General features: G+C 38.4%; 1 protein-coding gene across 3 annotated transcripts in view; it reads left to right on the plus strand.

Annotated features, from left to right (window-relative positions):
- The window catches only part of SUPT3H (SPT3 homolog, SAGA and STAGA complex component), a 496,390-nt gene that overhangs the window by 343,266 nt on the left and 134,252 nt on the right, over nt 1-18,872 (plus strand). For all 3 annotated transcript variants that reach the window (XM_008262999.5, XM_008262998.5, XM_089333878.1), the window contains one exon: nt 10,464-10,603. In XM_008262999.5, the coding sequence (XP_008261221.1) occupies nt 10,464-10,603 (140 nt within the window). The remainder of the gene's footprint in view (nt 1-10,463; nt 10,604-18,872) is intronic.

Consider the following 18,872-nt stretch of genomic DNA (forward strand, 5'->3'; position numbering starts at 1 on the left):
AGAAGGCTTAGATGGAAATGGAAAGACATATCATGTTCATGGACTAGAATAGTTAACATTTTTAATTTGATAGTGCTACCCAACTTGATCTATAGGTTCTACCTGCTTTCTTTGTTGAAATGCATAGGCAGACTCTACCATTCATATGGAAGTGGCAGATTCTGGCATGGAAATGACTCATTTTCCAGATTATCCAGGACCTTGAATAGCCAAAACAATCTAGACACAGAACAGATGTGTAGGACTCATACTTATTGATTTCTAAACTTACTGTAAAGTTACAGTAATCAAGACAGGATGGTACTGGAATACAGATAGACATATTGGTCAGTGGAATGGAGTAGAATTGAAAATCTAGAAACAAGGCTTCACATTTAGGGTGAATTGATTTTGACAAGGGTTTCAAAACAATCCAGTAGGAAAAAAATAGGCATTTGAACAAATGGTGTTGGTATAACAAAATATTCATATACAAAAGAAAAAATGTGAGTGCCTTCATAATACAGTATACAAAAGTTAACTTAGTATTCATCATAGGCCTAAATATAAGCTCAAAATATAAAATTCTTAGAAGGAATTACAGGAGTAAATGTTTATGACTTTGAGTGAGGCAAAGCATTCTAAACATAGGATTCCAAAAGCACAAACAGTTAAAATAAAAAAAGGTAAATTAGACTGGATCAAATTGTAAAGTTTTTGCAATTCAGAGAACATCATCAAGTACATTCAAAAAGGTCCTGGGGCCAGTGCTATGGCATAGCGGGTAAAAGTACCTCCTGCAGTGCTGGCATCCCATATGGGTGCCACTTCAAGTCCTGGCTGCTCCACTTCCGATGTTGTGGCCATCTGGGATTGAACCATCGGATGGAAGACTCTCTCTCTCTCTCTCTGTGCCTCTGCCTTTCAAATAAATAAATAAATCTTCATAAAAAAAGAGGCGGGTTGGCACTGTGGCACAGCAGGTAAAGCTGCCTGCAGTGCCAGCATCTTATGTGAAAAAAAAAAATAAGATCCCACAGAATGATAAGGAACTTATATATAATGTATATAAAGACCTCTTTATATTTATTTGAAAGAGTTAGAGAGGGGGAGACAGAAAGATCTTCCAGCTTCTGTTTGACCCCCAAGATGGCCACAATGGCCAGGACTGGGCCAAGTCAAAGCCAAGAGGTTATTCAGGCCTCCCACATATGTGGCAGAGGCCTAAGTACGTGGGCCATTTCCACTGCTTTTCCCAAGCCATTAGCAGGGAGCTGGATGGGAAGTGGAACAGCCAGGACATTAACCGGTGGCCATATTAGATGCTAGTGTCACAGGCAGCAGTTTTACCCACCAAACCAGAATGCTGACCCCATAAAGAACTCTCACAACTCAACAATAGAAAGACAACCCAATTTTAAAATGGGCAAAGTAGAAGAGGTGTTTGGTATTGTGGTTGAGACATCATTGAGATACCTGCATCCCATATTGGAATGCCTGGATTCAAGTCTTGGTTTCACTCCCAATTCTGGCTTCCAACTAATGTGTGCCCTGAAACACACATTCATGTGCACCCTGGGAGACACATCCAGCAGGTGATGGCTCAAGTCCTTGGGTCCCTGCCACCCACATCAGGGAACTAGATTGAATTTCTGGCTCCTGGCTTCTTCCTGGCATAGCCCTGGCTGCTGTAGGCATTTGGGTGAATGAACTAGTAGATGAAAAATGTCACACTCTCTGTGTGTCTGTGTCTCCATTTGTGCCTTCCTCCCTCATTTCTCTCTCATCACTCATCTCGGTCTTTCTGCCTTTCAAGTAAATAAATATTTTGCTTATTTTTTAAATGGGCAAAGAAACAATATAGGCATTTCTCCAAAGAAGATTTCTAATAACCAAAACACACTGGACAATATTATCATTAGCCATCCTACAATAACTCAAAAACCATGAGATTGTACTTCATGCCCACTAGGATTTTGATCGAGAAGACACTTACAAATGCTGTTGAGGGTGTGGGGAGTTGGAGCCCTTGTTAGTGGGCGTGTCCAATCGTGCAGTCACTTAAGAAAGCATTTTGGTAGTTCCTCAAAAAGTTAAATATAGATTTACCAAGTGAAATAAAAGTTCAAATGTTAGTAAAGTACAATGAGTGGAAATGAAAATACACAGCCAAGAAAAAATTAAACATGAATGTCAATAACAGCATTACTGCAATGGTAAAAAATGAAATGGAAACAGCCCAAATGTTTCTCAAATGTTGAATGCATAAATATGGAAGACTAACACAGAAGAATATTATTTGGTAATAAAAAGGAATTAAATACTAATATATGCTAAAACTTGAATGAACATTGAAAATATTAAGCTAAGAGAAAGAAACCAGTCACAAAGACCACTGTATAGCACGATGGGTAAAGCTGCCACCTACCATGCCAGCTTCCTATATGGGTGCTGCTTAATGTCCTGGCTGCTCCAGTCACAGTTATTTTTATGCATTAAGCTGTGTCAGTTACCTCTTGAAGTATTTACTTTCATTACTGACCTTTACAGTATTTCTCAGAATCATGTTTTGCTTTTAGATAAGTACAATGATAGTTTTATCTCCCAAAAGAAAAAGTGTGAGATCTCTTTAGGTTTCAAATGAATTGCCCCAGTTCTTTTTTTTTTTCTTTTTAAGATTTATTTATTTATTTGAAAGAGTTACACAGAGAGAAAACGAGAGGCAGAGAGAGAGAGATAGGTCTTCCATCTGCTGATCCACTCCTCAATTGGCTACAACGGCTCAAGCTGCGCCGATCTGAAGCCAGGAGCCAGGAGCTTCTTCCGGGTCCCCAACGTGGGTGCAGGGGCCCAAGCATTCAGGCCATCTTCTACTGCTTTTCCAGGCATATTAGCAAAAGTGGAGCACCTGGGACTCGAACCGGCGCCCATATGGGATGCTGGCACCAGAGGTGATGGCTTTACCTGCTACGCCACAGCACCAGCCCGAATTGTCCCAGTTCTGCACATGATACTTTCTTCATTTAATTTCATGTTTCAACCTTGTTATGATTTAGTTGTGTTAGCTTTTAATTTTCTTAGTTAGCCTTAGTTAGTCCATCTGTTTTATTGTTCTTTTATTTATTTTCATATATCTTTTTTTTAAATTTTGTTTATTAATGTCAGAATTTATTACAACTCCCACTTCCCTCTTTTTCCCTCTAGTTTCTTTTGTTATTATTATTTATCATTTACTTGAAAAGGCAGGGCAACATAGACAAAGATCTTCCATCTGCTGGTCCACTCCCCTGTAGATACTATAGATACTATAATAACCAGAGCTTGGCCAGGCTGAGGACAAGAGGTCAGAACCCAGGCTGGGTCTCACCAAGCAGGCACCCAAGTATCTGAACCATCACCTGCTGCCCGCAACATATGCATTAGCAGGAAGTTGGAATCAGAAATAGAGTAAGGTTTGGATCTCAGCACTGTGATATGGGATACAGGCATTTCAAGTGTGTCTTAATCACTGTGTCAAATACCCACCCTTTTCCTAATTTCTCAAGTCTGATTCTTAGCTAACCTGTTTTCCATTGTTCATTTTTAAATACAAAGGCATTTATGCTAGCTTTTTACTGTTGAGCAAAACTTTAGCAATGGCTGTGATATTTTATAAAAAATGTTCTTCTTTTTGTTAATTTCTAGATTACCTGGCATTGAAGTTTTGATTCACTCCAGGGCTTATTAGAGAAAAATGTTTTTAAATTCCCAAGTAGATAGTTCCTTATGTTTTGAAATATTTTGGTTGAATATTATTTAAAATCTCTCTCTTTTTAGAAATTATAAAAGTTTTTATTTTGGGTAAATACAAGGATAGGAGAGGAGAGTTTTACAGCATGAAAACCTGATGTGGAGTCAGTGTTGTGGTGCATTGGGTTAAGCTGCTGCTTATAATGCTGGCATCCCACATCCGAGCCTGGTTCGAGTCCTAGTTGCTCAACTTCCAATCCATCTCCCTGCTAATGTGCTCAGAAATGCAATGGGAGATCACCCAAGTGCATTGGTCCCTGCCAACCACGTGGGAGGCTGGATGGAGTTCTAGGTTCCTGGCTTGGGCCTGGCCCAGCCCTAGGTTTGTGGCAATTTGGGGCATGAAGCAGCAGATGGAAAAGACTACTCTGCTTCATAAAAAAGCAAAAAGAAAACTAGATGTGGCTCCTTTTTCCTTTGTTTCCAATTCTGACTTTGCTTACTAAGCTTGGGTACAGGTGAGGCTGTAGGCCTTGTTAGCAGTCCCTGTGGAGAAATTAGAGTGACACTTTCCTCTCATGATAGACCATACCAGCAGGAAGATAGCCTGAGCTACAAATGAGGAAAGAGAGAAATGTTGGATAGAGTTTGGCCTTCAAGGATCTGTAAGAGCCTAGGGAGAAAGTTGGCATGGGCCTATTAACTCTCACAGGCCAAAGAGGAGTTGCATGGGCTCAATACCCCTGTCCTTGGTGTTGGAAGACTATAAAGAAAAGCCACAGGCAGACTCAGTGGAGTCCCTCAGTAGCAGGGTGGCTGGCTGGCTGCCTGTTTCTACTTTATCTGCTTTGCTTTCTACTGCCTGTGGGTTGCTCTTACTTAGGGCACTGGAATAAGCACACCTGACTCTCAACAGTCAGAAAAGGAATGAGAAGACATCCACTTTAGTGAAGAGTGCAATGTACCAAGAGAGAAGAGAAGGCAGAACAGAATTCCTGCAAAATAGAGTGGGGAGCTAGGTGGCAACTTAAATTTTAAAAACAAAGGAAAGGAGGGGAGGAAGAAAGGTAGAAGGAGAACAGTTAGTGAGATTCAAATGGAGCACAAAGGATATTTTCTAGAGTTAGCACACATAGTTTTCCAACAAAGTCAACAGAGTAAATTTTTTTTTTCTTTTTAAGTCACTCTCCCCACCAAATTAGGGCCTGGAAGATAAAAGATAAAAATTATCTCAAAGCATGTAGGAAAATATAATAAAGACATGAAAATTTTGAAGGAAAAGGGTAAAAGATGTAGAGGATAAATCCTGGGAAGTTGATATGCATATGATAGGCATTTCCAAGAAAGAAAAAGGAAGAGTTGGAGGAGAGGCTATTGCTGAATAAAAGATGGAAGTAAACATCCTTAACTAAGAAAATCTAAGGTTACAGTTTAAAAGGGTCAGTTGAATTCTAGTCTTGTAATGACTAAAGATGCACATCCGGGGCCAGCATTGTGGTACAACAGGTTAAGATTCAGCTTGTGATGCCAGCATCCTATTCATAGTGCCAGTTTCAGTCCCAGCTGCTCCACGTCTGATCCAGCTCTCTGCTAATGCACCTGGGAAGGCAACAGAAGATGAACCAAGTGCTTGCGCCCCTGCCACCCATGTGAAAGATCTGGATGGAGTTCTTGGCTTCTGGCCTTAGCTTGACTCATCCCCAGCTGTTGTGACCATTTGGGGAGTGAACCAGCAGAGGGACTAGCTCTCTTATCTTTCTGTCTTTCCTTCTTTCTCCCAGCTTCACCCTTCAAATAAATAAGTAAATCTTTTTTTTAAATGTCTGAGTAAAATTTCTAATCTCTAAACATAATGAGAAAAATTTTACAAAAAGTTTAGCCTCCTTTACCCCTCAAAAGGAATGACTGAATCAATCAGATTGTCATTGGACTTCTCATGTGTAACACTGGGAGCTAGAAGACACTAGAACACCCAAGAACTTTACAACTAGCCAAACTATGACATATGTCTTTTAGAGCTAAAGAAATACATCTGAAGATATGCCAAAATGCAAAAAATTAATCATCCATGTATCTCATCTGGAGACTTCAAAGTTAGAAAAACAAGAAGAATTGGAAAGAGAACGTGTGTTTTGAGTAATTTGTTTTGTACAGAATGGTTGAAAATTTGTCTCTAAATGATATAGTACATGACAATAAGCAAGATAAATACTAAATTCTTTGAAATACTGTGAATGAAATTCTGCTAGTACTGTATACATAATATCCCTTTTCATCAAATGCCAAAAGGTAGAAGAGGTGAAGAAAAATATTTTTGCAAATGTGTGAGTAGAGAGAGGGAAAATGAAAATGTTTTGGAGGTCTCTTATTACTGGAATGGGGGAAAGATTAGAAGTTTTTTTATTGCAGAAATATTACCTCTTCATGGAGGTATAATTGATACCTGTTTTAAATAATAGTGTACTATTAATCAACACAATAGTAAGATTACTTCGAACATTATTTCCTTGAAATACAGTATCCATGTATTTTCCAATATGGCTTCACAATAATTATTTATAAGTTATTTGTGGAATTGATAAACTTTGTAAGTAAACCTTTGTAAGTTAAAATAGCAATAGATATCTGATGTGATACTCTTCACTCATCTTAATTCAGTAAAATTCTGACTTAAAAATAAAACAAATCTTAGCTACTTTGAAATTGTGAAGTACATTCTTAAATAATTCTAGGATCAATATAAAAAGAAAGCAGTAGGAGCTGGCGCTGTGGCATAGCAGAAAAAGCCACCACCTGCAGCACTGGCATCCCATATGGGCACAAATTCTAATCCTGGCTGCTCTACTTCTAATCCAGCTCCCTGCTAAAGTGCCTGGGAAACTAGTGGAAGATGGCCCAAGTCCATGGGCTCCTGCACCCACATGGGAGACCTAGATGAAGATCCTGGCTCCTGGCTTTGGCCTAGCCCAGCCCTGGCTGCTGGCGGCCACTTGAGTAGTGAACCAGCAGATGAAAGATTCTCTCTCTCTGCCTATGCATCTCCTCCTCTGTGACTCTGACTTTCAAATAAATAAATAAATCTTGAAAGCAAACAAGCAAGCAGGGAGGGGAGGAAGGAAGGAAAGGAAGAAAGGAGGGAAGGAAATACTATATATAGGATTTAATGAGAACAATTTTCGGTGTTGAAATGGGGTAACTTAACAAACTTTGGCTATCAAAACTAGTAAAATATAACAAGAAAAGAAAATCTAATTGAAGAACGTTAAATATAATCTGACCAAATGAACAGAAATTTTCAAACACAAATACAACAATTCAACCAAAATTAAGAATTAAAGTTGGGGCTAGTGTAGTGAGTAAAGCTACCACCTATGATGCAGCCAATCCCATATAGGTACCAGTTCAAGTCCCAGCTGCTCCACTTCTGATCCAGCTCCCTGCAAATGTGGCTAGGAAAGCAGCAGAAAATGGTCCAAGTATTTTGGCTTCTGTACCCTTGTGAGAGACAGAGATGAAGTTCCTGGTCCATACTGTTGCAGCCAGTGGGGAGTGAACCAATTGGTGGAAGAGCTCTCTCTGTCTCTTCCTGCCTTCTCTCTTTTTGAGAACAGTAACAGTAACTCTGCTATTCAAATAAATAATCTTTGAAATTTCTCAAAAAAAAAAAAAAAGAAATAAAGTTAGTGGAATTCTAGATACAACTCCAGTAAGAATTTCTTGCAATTGAAATGTCCACATATAGTTAGGGAAATATGAAACAGAATAAAAGCACACTATAAACTTGTAGTGTCACTAAGGACTAGACGTACAGGTCAGTGAGGCAAACTAGAAAATCCAAGAATAGAATCTGATAAAAATTGAAGATGTGACAAATTCAATTTAGTAGGAGAAGACAGAATACTATTATTTTATCAGTAGTATTATATAACTGGACACTTACTTGAAAGAAATATGAAAGAACCTACAAAATTTTTCTTTTTTTAAAAAAGATTTATTTATTTATTTATTTGAAAGTCAAAGTTACACAGAGAAAGGAGAGGCAGAGAGAGAGAGAGAGAGAGGTCTTCCATCCAATGGTTCACTCCCCAGTTGACCACAACGGCCAGAACTGCGCCGATCTGAAGCCAGGAGCCAGGAGCTTCTTCCGGGTCTCCCACGTGAGTGCAGGGGCCCAAGGACTTGGGCTATCTTCTGATGGAGCAGAAGTGGAGCAGCTGGGACTAGAACTGGTGTCCATATGAGATTATGAGATGCTGGCACTTCAGGCCAGGGCGTTAACCCGCTGCACCACAGGGCCGGCCCTGAACTTACAAAATTTATCATATACAGAATAAATTCTTGAGAGACTAAAGATGAAAAACAAAACAATAGAAATCTTAAAATTTAAGACATCACATTTACATTCCATGGGAGAGAAGAAAATTAGAAAAGATTAACTTATTTGAAAATATAAAAATTAAAATTCTTTCATGGCAAAAATATGCCTTCCAGTTGATGGACAAATGAAAGAATAGAAATACTTTAAACTCAAAAGACAAAGGGACAGTATAAAAGAGCTCTTTAACCTGGCAAATACAGAACAACCCAATTGAAAATGGGAAAAGCATAAAAATAGCTAACAGAAAGTCTTATAACCTGACAAACATGAGAAAAATTATTAAATTCACTGATGACTAAGATTTCAACCACAATGATACAGTACTTGATATTCTTCAGACTTTTTCCATGTAGAGAAAAGTCTGTTGGAACTATGAAGAATCAATGAATGGAAAACAGCCTCATAACAAAAAAGACTGCATCTGAACACAGAGTAGTAACTACTAGAGACTGAGAGGTATGAAGGGACTGAGGGAGGTTGGATCATGGTACCAGATCTGGGTTAGGAAGAGTAATTGGTTAGTGTTCCACAGCATGGTGCAGTGACTATTTTTCACAATAACCTATTATATGTTTTATGAGCAAATAAAAGAGAAGAGCTTCCAAACTGCAATCCTGAAGTCATGCCAAAGGGTGACAGATGTTGATTACCCTGATTTTTTTTTTTAAGATTTTATTTATTTGAGAGGTAGAGTTATAGACAGACAGAGAGAGACAGACAGAAAGGTCTTCCATCTGCTGGTTCACTCCTTAAATGGCTGCAACTTGCTAGAGCTGAGCCCATCCGAAGCCAAGAGCTTCTTCCAGGTTTCCCATGTGGGTGGCAGGGGCCCATGCACTTAGGCCATCTTCCACTGCTTTCCCAGGCAAGAAGCAGAGAGCTAGATAGGAAAAGGAGCAGCTGGGATATGAACTGGTGCCCATAAAAAATGCCAGCACCACAGGCTGAGACCTGGCCTACTGTACCACAGTGCCAGCACCCTCATTACCCTGATTTGATCAGTATACATTGTATGCATGTGTTGAAATGTCACACCGTATCCCATGAGTATGTACAATTATTTCCGATAATTTTTTAAGTATTATGTTTGTAAATCAATAGTTCTACTCTAAGGAATCTATATCATAAAAATAAAGCCACTCATACAGAACACTTTGTAAATTAGCATTTATTGCAGCATTTTCCCAAATTTTCTAATAGCCAAAACCTGACACAATGTGGGCACCCATCAATAGATGATTGTTTGGAGAGCTGTGATATGTGAGTACCATATAGTATTTTATAGCCTTTATGAACGAATCAAGCCTATGCCAGCTGACTTGGAGGGATTTATCTTTCTCATTGATTAAAAACCGAGAATTACTAAAGAGAGAGAGAGAGAGAGAATATCATAAAATCTCTTTCCTTAAAGTAAAAATAGATAAAACTTACTATAATAAGTATTTATATAGATAAAGAAGTATGAGCAGGGAGAATTATATTGGTTGTTGCATATTAGGTGTGTGAGAGTTAGATCTTGAGTTGGATGTTGGCTAATAACTTAGGGAAAGGCAAGCAAACAAAAGTGAAATATATGGTATCATTATAAGGCATTTCAGTTATATTCATTGATATCTGTAAAAAAATTTAAATGAACTTTTAAGAAAAAATGATAAAAATGAAGAAGTTATTTGTAGACCTAAGAGAATAGTATAGATTCTTTTATCTATGTAAGTAGTAAAGTGCTTATAAAGACTTAGAGAAGAGTTTCAATATGTATTTGCCAAATTTTGAAAGAAGTATATTCATTTGCCTTACATAAAAAACATAATTCTATGTTTTTATTAAGTTTTCCATTTTGTTACTCATCTTGCTATTATCTTTGATCCACAAAGTTTATTCTTATCAACGTTCCTTTTATAATTCTGAGTTTACCACCCTGACTCATCCAGTGCTTTTGGTCTCAAACCATATTTTCTAACATTCATGTTATCAGTTCTGCTTTCTTGCTTATGTTTGTCTGGTCTGTCCTTATTCATAATTGTTTGTATTGTCATATCATTTCAATGCATCTGCTGCAGAAAATATATAACAGTATCCTTTTTCCAAATCTGATAGCTTCTCCTTTTTTTCTAAGAGATTTCAATCAGTACTTTCTCACTTATTGTAATAAGTGATAGTTCAGTTTTATTCTAATTTTTGACATGAATATATGATTTCATTCTGCATGATTTACACTTTTATTTTGGTTATTAGTGTTCTCCTTTAAAAGATTATTTTAAGAGATTCCATTTCTGAATTTTGTATGAAGTATATAATATTTTAAAAGTATAATGACTATTGCTGATATAAGCATATTGAGAACGTTTCTGTTTTTCCTTCCCTTACCCTCATGAAGACAAATTGAGTGGCAGCAGTAATACAAACAAAAGACAAAAAATTGCTCAAGACTTCTTCAACTCTATTGACCAGACTGGAGAACTTATGGCAATGCTTGAAAATGATGAAATTGATGAAGTTAAACAAGAAAGAATGGAGGTATGATAGTTTCTTCCCTTTTTATAATAACACAGCAACCATTGCAGTGCTTATGCTGCTTAGTTCTAAATGTTCAAAATCCCCAGACCAGTTGTTTAGTGTCTGAGGGCCGCAGTGTGCTGAGAGGTAAGCCCTGGAGAGGGTGTCCGACTCTCCCTTTGGAGCTGACTTTGAGGAATGGCTTCAGTTTTCTGTTTCTCTATTTCTTCCTTTGAAAATGAATGGGCTCCCCACTCTGGATCTGACATTTGCTGGTTCTATTTCATCCCACAGATGCTAATTTATTGTTAAATACTTACTTTTTATTCCCGGCCATCCAGTTACCTTTGTAATTCTTACTGCTTTGGTATTGGTCTGGTATTGGTCTATAGAGTGAAGAGCTACCTTTCAGGCCATATTTTCAGGCTACGGTTGGTTCCACTTGCTAAGGTGGAATCCAGGGCAATTTCATGCTTTAGATCACTGTAACACAAAGTTAGTGACATGTATTTGGATTCCCTGAATGTATTTAAACAATGAATATGAAAATTGTATGTCTTCTATTTACCGTTGGTAGCTATACATAAAATTATTGTCTAACTACTTCTGGAAAAATGAAAGTAATGATTTATTTCGTTTGAATGCATTCCAAAACATAAGGGTACTTTCTTATGGTTCTTACAATGTTGTGCTTTCACATGTGAGAAATCTTTATTTCACCTTCTCTTGAAATTGGGCAACAGAAGTAATTCCAGAATTCCAAGATTGCGCTAAGTGTCTGCTTTATCATTGTCTCTATGCATGCTGAAAATATAATTAATTCATGTTAAATTTTGGAGAAAATCCAATAGACATACATGCTTTATCAACTTTAACTACCTTATTTAAAGAATTAGAATGCCTAGATCATAAACTGCGATCTAAAGGCAATGTTCTTTTAGGTATCAATTACCTCAGAAATGTGTGGTTATCTTGGTTTGGGGAACTGCAAATGGTTTTAGTTCAACTTTGCCTTGGGCCAAAAACCTACTAAGTTGTCCAAAGCAGATGATAAACATATATTTCTGATGTCATTATGGCCTAAACAGGATATGATTGTTTAGTGGCATGTTTTCACTTATGATACATTACACAGAGAGAAAATATTATTTATGCTTTATTTAAATATATTTTTATATTATAAAAATGAACACTAAGAAAGGTTCATTAAGGAGGGACTCTGTATGAAACATTAGTAAAATTGAACAAGTAGCCTTTCAGTTTTGATGGGAAAATATCTGCTAACCCAGCCTATTGCCCAGAAGGGCATTCCATAATCAAGAAGAGAAGAAATGGAGCATTTTGTAACACTAAGCGCATAATAGCAGGCTACTGTAGGCCTGGAAAAACGATGAGTCAGTAAGGTACCAGTTACAGTCAATAAAATATCTGGAAACGCAAAGTAGAGAAAGCCAAGACACTTAAGCAATATGTATACCCCTTCCCTACAGTTGTATTATGTATTACGTAGTGGCAATCAGGACAATGAAGTATCAATGGCCGATGAAAGATAATTACAGCCAAAGTCAGCTTCATCTCTACAATAAACAGGAGATCGGCAGCTTCTTCAGTCTTTTCTAACCGAGATAACAGAGTAGTTTTGATATGCTACTCATCCAAAGAACAGAGTTTAACTGAATAAAAAATGTTGGACTTCTAGACATAACTGTAGACAGTAGAAAGTGGAACCGTTAAGAGCAGAGGCTTTGCCTGCTTCTCATTTGACAGGTTATAGTTTCAAGCCTAAACCACAACTGTGGCAGTCCATATGAAACCACTTTGGACCCACAGACTACAATCTCTTGCTTTTAAAGTGCAGTAGAATAATCAGTCCTGGCATCATTCAGTGATTTAATTTTCCTCTAAGCATCACTTACGGTTGCAGAAACGTGTACTACCTTCTCCCCTAAAACGTATGAGGATGGTATAGAACCAAAGCAGCTTGATTTTGGTTTCTTTCTTTCTTTCTTTCTTTCTTTCTTTCTTTCTTTCTTTCTTTCTTTCTTTCTTTCTTTCTTTCTTCATTTAAATGTAATTTAGAACAGAAAAAATTTTATAGATATAAAAACTCACTTGGGACCCTAGGTTTTTCTCAAAACATCTAGCCAGCATATTTAAAAAAAAAAAAAAAAAACAGACTGAGTTCTTAACTGCTGTTTTCTGCTGATGTGTGTGTGCTTGTCCTTGTGTTTTATTCATAATTGACTTCATTACTATTCAGTATGATGTGACCAAAATAGAAGAGTGTCTACATTCTCCCGTCCACTTTTTCTTTTCTGGTCTGTCATTATGAGAGTTAGCTGTTACCCTACTTCTTTCTGTCCAGCACTGAATTTCTGACACTTGGGCATATCTATAGTTAAGATGCAGGATCTTTATCTGTGAAGATCCTTCTAAATGACCAAATAAAGATAAAATAATGTACAGAGTTGTTTCAGTGTATTTCAGGGACTGGGAAACAGATTGGGTGAGCAGGGGAGCATAATCATACGTGTAAACACAACTCCCTGCCGGTAACCCTCGCCCCCACCACCCACATCCCCAGATGAGGCAGGTTTTAACCAAGACAGTGTGCCTGTGTCAGCCAGAGGCCAGGAAAGGCTCGCTGAAACTGGGAATGGTTTTGCCTTTTCTTAACAAAAAAGAACTTTGGTCATTCATAGACGAGCCAGCCCTCCCTAAAACCTAGCCTTTCAGCTTCTGGAACAATCTGAGAAGCTCAAATGTGTCATTAATCAAGCAAACCATCCTGTGGGATGAGTCACTAAGTTAGTGTGACAAGGATGTAAACAGTGAACACTTAAATAAGACATTGGGTGCACTCTACCCTCAGACTAATCCTCATATTGATAAAGTTCATGACAGCAAGGATTAAAGGTGCCCAGAAAGAGCAGCCTTTACACAGATCAGCATGCTGAAAAATCCCTGGTAACTACTTATCCTGTGCTTCTAAATCAAGGGTTTGATTTTGGAATCTAGAGAGAAAACAGATTGATATGCATGAAATTTAAGGAAACAAATAAAAAAATTTAGCGGCTAGTGCTGTGGTGCAGTGGGTTAAAGCCCCAGCCTGCAGCACCAGCATCCCATATGGGCTCCAGTTCGAGTTCCAGCTACTCCACTTCCAATCTAGCTCCCTGCTAAATGCGCCTGGGAAATCAGCGGAGAATGGCCCAAGTGCTTGGGTCCCTGTACCCATGTGAGAGACCTGGAGAAAGCTTCTGGCTCCTGGCTTCGGATCCATCCAGATCCAGCCATTGAGGCTATTTGGGGAGTGAACAAGCAGATGGACGAACTCCCTCTCTCTGTTTCTTTCCCTTTGTCTATAATTCTGCCTCTCAAATAAATAAATACATATTTTTTAAAAATTAGATCAAATAAGATCCCAGATGGCCCTTTAGGTTTCCTTAACTTGGAATGAACCATGGATTTTTTTTTAAAAGATTTATTTATTTACTTCAAAGGCAGAGTTAGAAAGAGAGAGAAAGGAGTCTTCCATCTGCTGGTTCACTCCCCAAATGGCCACAACGGCTGGAGCTGAGCTGATCAGAAGCCAGGAGCCAGGAGCCTCTTCCGGGTCTCCCATACAGGTGCAGCAGCCCAAGGACTTGGGCTGTCTTCCACTGCTTTCCCAGGCACATTAGCACGGAGCTGGATCAGAATAGGAGCAGCCAGGACTCAACTGTAGAATCCCAGCACTGCAGGCAGTGAGTGGCTTTTACCCACTATACCACAGCGCTGGCCCAACAGACCATGGATTTTAAGTAACAAGGTTTCTCATTAAGGCTGGATCACAAAAGAAATTAAGTATATCATTCACCTGTGCTCCAAATAGTATGAGGTTATAATCTCTATAGATTTTGAGTCCCAGGATTATAGATTTTGGAGGTAAAAAAAAATCTTAAAAAAAAGAAAAGAAATACTTCTGCGGGCCCAGCCTTGTGGCACAGAGTTAGGTAAGGCCCCCACCTGTGACGGGAGCATACCATGGGGGTGCTGTTTCATGTCCTGGCTGCTGCGCTTCTGATCCAGCTTCCTGTACATCCTCCTGGGAAAGCAGAAGAAGATGGCCCAAGAGCTTGGGCCCCTGCATCCACATAGGAGACCGGATGAAGCTCCTGGCTGCTGGCTTCAGCCTCTCCCAGCCCTGGCTGTTGCAGCCATCTGGGAGTGAACCAGCAGATATCGTCTTTTCTCTGTAACTCTGACTTTCAAATAAATAAATAAATCTTACCAAAAAAAAAAAAAAAACCTAAAATGCTTTGACAAAAATAAGAAAATGATAGAATGAATCTGTGACAATAGATACTAAAAATTAGCAATGAGTATGAATACATCCATAGGCTAGAGAAATCAATTCTCGTATTTTTCCATACTAATCTATTTGTAAATCTTGTTGAGATGTGTGCTTTTGTAAGAATATATAAGTGATTAATTTTTACTTTACAGGAGATACTATATCTGGATAAATCAATAATCTTGGAAGAAATGCTAAATGTTTTTATTTATTTGTTTTCCAAATAAAACTTACTGAGAAATACTACTCCTCCAGGTGCTGACACTGTGGAGAGAAAAGTGGCCTGTTTTCAAATAAGTTTGTGAAATGCTAAGGGGAAATTTTAGGAGATTTCTTTTAAAATTCTTTAAAGAATTCTGTATTCTAATATTCACTGTGAGTTTTTCAAGAGGCAATTGAATCTATTACAGATCTTCAGAAGAGATATTCAAAACCTAGTTGAGGCCGGTGCCGCGGCTCACTAGGCTAATCCTCCGCCTTGCGGTGCCGGCACACCGGGTTCTAGTCCCGGTCGGGGCGCCGGATTCTGTCCTGGTTGCCCCTCTTCCAGGCCAGCTCTCTGCTGTGGCCAGGGAGTGCAGTGGAGGATGGCCCAAGTGCTTAGGCCCTGCACCCCATGGGAGACCAGGATAAGTACCTGGCTCCAGCCATTGGATCAGCGCAGTGCACTGGCCGCAGCAGCCATTGGAGGGTGAACCAACAGCAAAGGAAGACCTTTCTCTCTGTCTTTCTCTCTCACTCTCCACTCTGCCTGTCAAAAAAAAAAAAAAAAAAACAAAAAAACACCTAGTTGAGGGGAAAAATCACATAGAAAGTATCTGTTAATTTTGATGATATAAAAGTTGCATCTGTGTGTCAAGAAATTAAAAGACAAGCTAGCATATAAAATATGGCAAAGCATGAATATCATTCATATAAGTCTTTTAAATCAATAAGAAAATAACATTCTAGTAGAAAAATTGGCAGAGAATGTAAGAAGACAAACTCAAAAGAAGACATGAAAAGGGTAAACATACAAGACATCTTCTGGGATTAGCACTGTGGCTTAGCAGCTAGTCCCCACCTGTGACACTGGCATCCTAGTACGGCACCAGTCCCTGTCCTGACTGCCCCATTCTGATCCAGTTCACTGCTCATGGCCTGGGGAAAGCAATGGAAGATGGCCCAAGTATTTGGGCCCCTGCAACCCATGTTTGAGACCCGAAATGGAGCTCCTGACTCCTGGCTTTGGCCTGGCCCAGCCCTAGCCATTGCAGACATCTGGGGAGTGAACCAGTGGATGGAAGATCTCTCTCTGTCTCTTCCTCTCTCTGTGTAACTCTTTCAAATGAATAAATAGAGCTTTAAAATAAATAAATAGAGCTTTAAAAAAAATCTGCTTACTGTTCATGAAACAATGCCATTGTGTCTATAAAATTGTCAAGAGTAAGGTGGGATTGGTCACAAATTTCTTGTTGGTAGAAATGTAGATTGATTAAAACCAGAAAATATTTTAAAATATCAATAGAAGTATTGAAAGCATTAATAAACTTTAACTTAGTTGACTCACATTTTGTAATTTCTCTTCAAGATACAAGTACAGACTTAATTTAAATGCACATTCATTTGAACATGCTATTCATCACAGTGTGTGTGTTTTAAGATTTATCTATTTATTTATTTATTTGAAAGTCAGAGTTACAGAGAGGCAGAGAGAAAGAGAGAGACAGAGAGAAAAAGTCTTCCGTCCACTGGTTCACTCCTCAAATGGCCACAATGGCCAGAGCTGGGTTGTTCCAAAGCCAGGAGCTAGGAGCTTCTTCCAGGACTCTCAGGCAGGTGCAGGAGCCCAAGGACTTGAGTCAACTTCCACTGCTTTCCCAGGCCACAGCAGAGAACTGCTGGTCGGGGCTTTACATACTATGCCACAGCGCTGGCCCCAACAGTGTGTTTTATAATATTGCAAATGAAATGAGAATATTTGAAATCCACAGATAGTTTTTTTTTCAGAATGTGCATTTCTCATTAACTTTTTGAAGACCCCTGTCATATGCATGGATTTCAAAATTTTTTTCACCAAAATAAACTTACCTTTTACTTGACATACCCTCTGGACCTTGCACTTTTCAATTGCTTTCCTTTATTCTATACTCTTTCCTTTTTGTTTTCTTTTTTTCTCACCAGAAGCATTTAAGTGTCTGTGTAAGGCTCAAATGATAGGCTTTACAAAAACAAATTCAGTGGAATCTGTAGGAACTTACATCTAAAACTGAACAGATGGTGAAGGAATTGAAATTATTTAGGTAGTCCTCAAAATATCAAGCAGGATAAGTAGAATTTACATATACATTAATAGTTTCATTCTAATAACAATAAATGTGTGTTGTGGAGAAGCCTGCATCATTGATTTCGTATCTTTTAGGGAGTCATAGATGACACCTGTTGTAGTATTGAATTACTGGCATTAGAAACTGGTAAAATGTTGGGATAATTTTAGAAGTGACAAAGGGCGGTGGGTTAATGATGATTGACTAAGAAGGCAGTTGTTTCTGATGCATATTTTTCATTTTATTTGTCCTTTATATCTAGATTCAAGACACTAATAAGGATGTAGTGAATAAAAACTAAGTTTAAAAGAAAAAGGGGTATCTATGAATTGTTACACTGAAGGTAGTAAAACTTTTTTGACATTTTATTTGAGATGTCATGATATCAGAAAGATTCCAGCTTCACTGGCATTGTTAATGTGTGAATGGTGTAGCTATTATTGGATGTTCTCTCTAAAACAAATAGGTAACAAGTTTCTAAGGGAGTAATAAAGTAGATACTGATTTTTAGTGTTTTAAATGTACAAGACACTTGGGTCTAAAGTCTCAAATATCTCAGAAAATTGCTGTTCCAATTTAGGAGATGTATAGGTATTACATGATATAATTGGAGGAGGAGAATTATAACACTGCGCAGTGCCACACAGACTCTATTCAGAGCTGTAATAATGATAGAAAAGCTGAAAATAGTTAATATTTTTGCATAATGCTTTTGACAGCTGTTAACAAAAATCCCAATTCAAATTGAATTAAATAATTATAGAAATGTTGGTTTAAGTAAATAAAATTCAGGGGTAGCTTTGGCTTCTCACAAGTTTAATATTGAAGTTCTGAATGTGCACTAGATTTCTAGTTTCAGTTCCCTGTAATCCTCTTTTTCCTGCCCTTTTATGTTTTTGTTGGCCTGATCTCCAGGCTGATTCCTCACAGAGGAGCGCAAATGCCTATAGAAGTTCTAGTTCACTGGGAAAGCAAATGCCTTTGTCCCAGAATTTAGTCTAAAAATCTTAGGTCACAGTGTTGCAGGAGTACTGGAGAAGTCTGTGGCTTTAATTGCTCAGGTCTGTGTCTGTGAACCAAGAGACGTGGCAGATTCTTTTTTACTCTGGATTCTTTTGAAACAGCACGGCTCCTATCTTGCAGCTCTTGGTGTTCTGCTCTTTGTGTTACAGCACCTTGTACTACAGCTGTCCTCTCCTGTTGGTTCACAGCTTCTCCCTGTAAGGTTTCTCAAGGAGTGTTGCAGTCTTCTGTATTGTACCTCTTCTCTGCCAGATTTTGTTGTCTTGTAACCAGGAAGGATGAGGCACATGGACAAGGAAGAGTGAGCAAAACAAAGGAAATTTATTGAAAGAAGCAAAACAAAGGAAATTTATTGAAAGAAGCATTGAAAACTTATGGCAGCTGGGAGGGGTCCAGAGAGGTTTACTGGCCAGGACTGACTGACCCAGAATTTTTATGTATGTTTCTAAAGGAAGAAGTTTGTCTGATTGGTCAAGATATATGCTAATGGATAATGCTACATGAACCAATCAGGAAGTCAGCAAACCCTAACTGTGATTGGTTCTACCAGGAACCAATCAGCAGTGGCTTAACATGGACCTTTTCTGTCAGGGGGAAGTTAGGCATGTGTTAAAATAGGTCCATG

This window comes from Oryctolagus cuniculus, chromosome 5 (assembly GCF_051225735.1).
Source record: "Oryctolagus cuniculus isolate XC-2025 breed Fujian yellow rabbit chromosome 5, ASM5122573v1, whole genome shotgun sequence".
In the NCBI taxonomy this organism is placed as follows: domain Eukaryota; kingdom Metazoa; phylum Chordata; class Mammalia; order Lagomorpha; family Leporidae; genus Oryctolagus; species Oryctolagus cuniculus.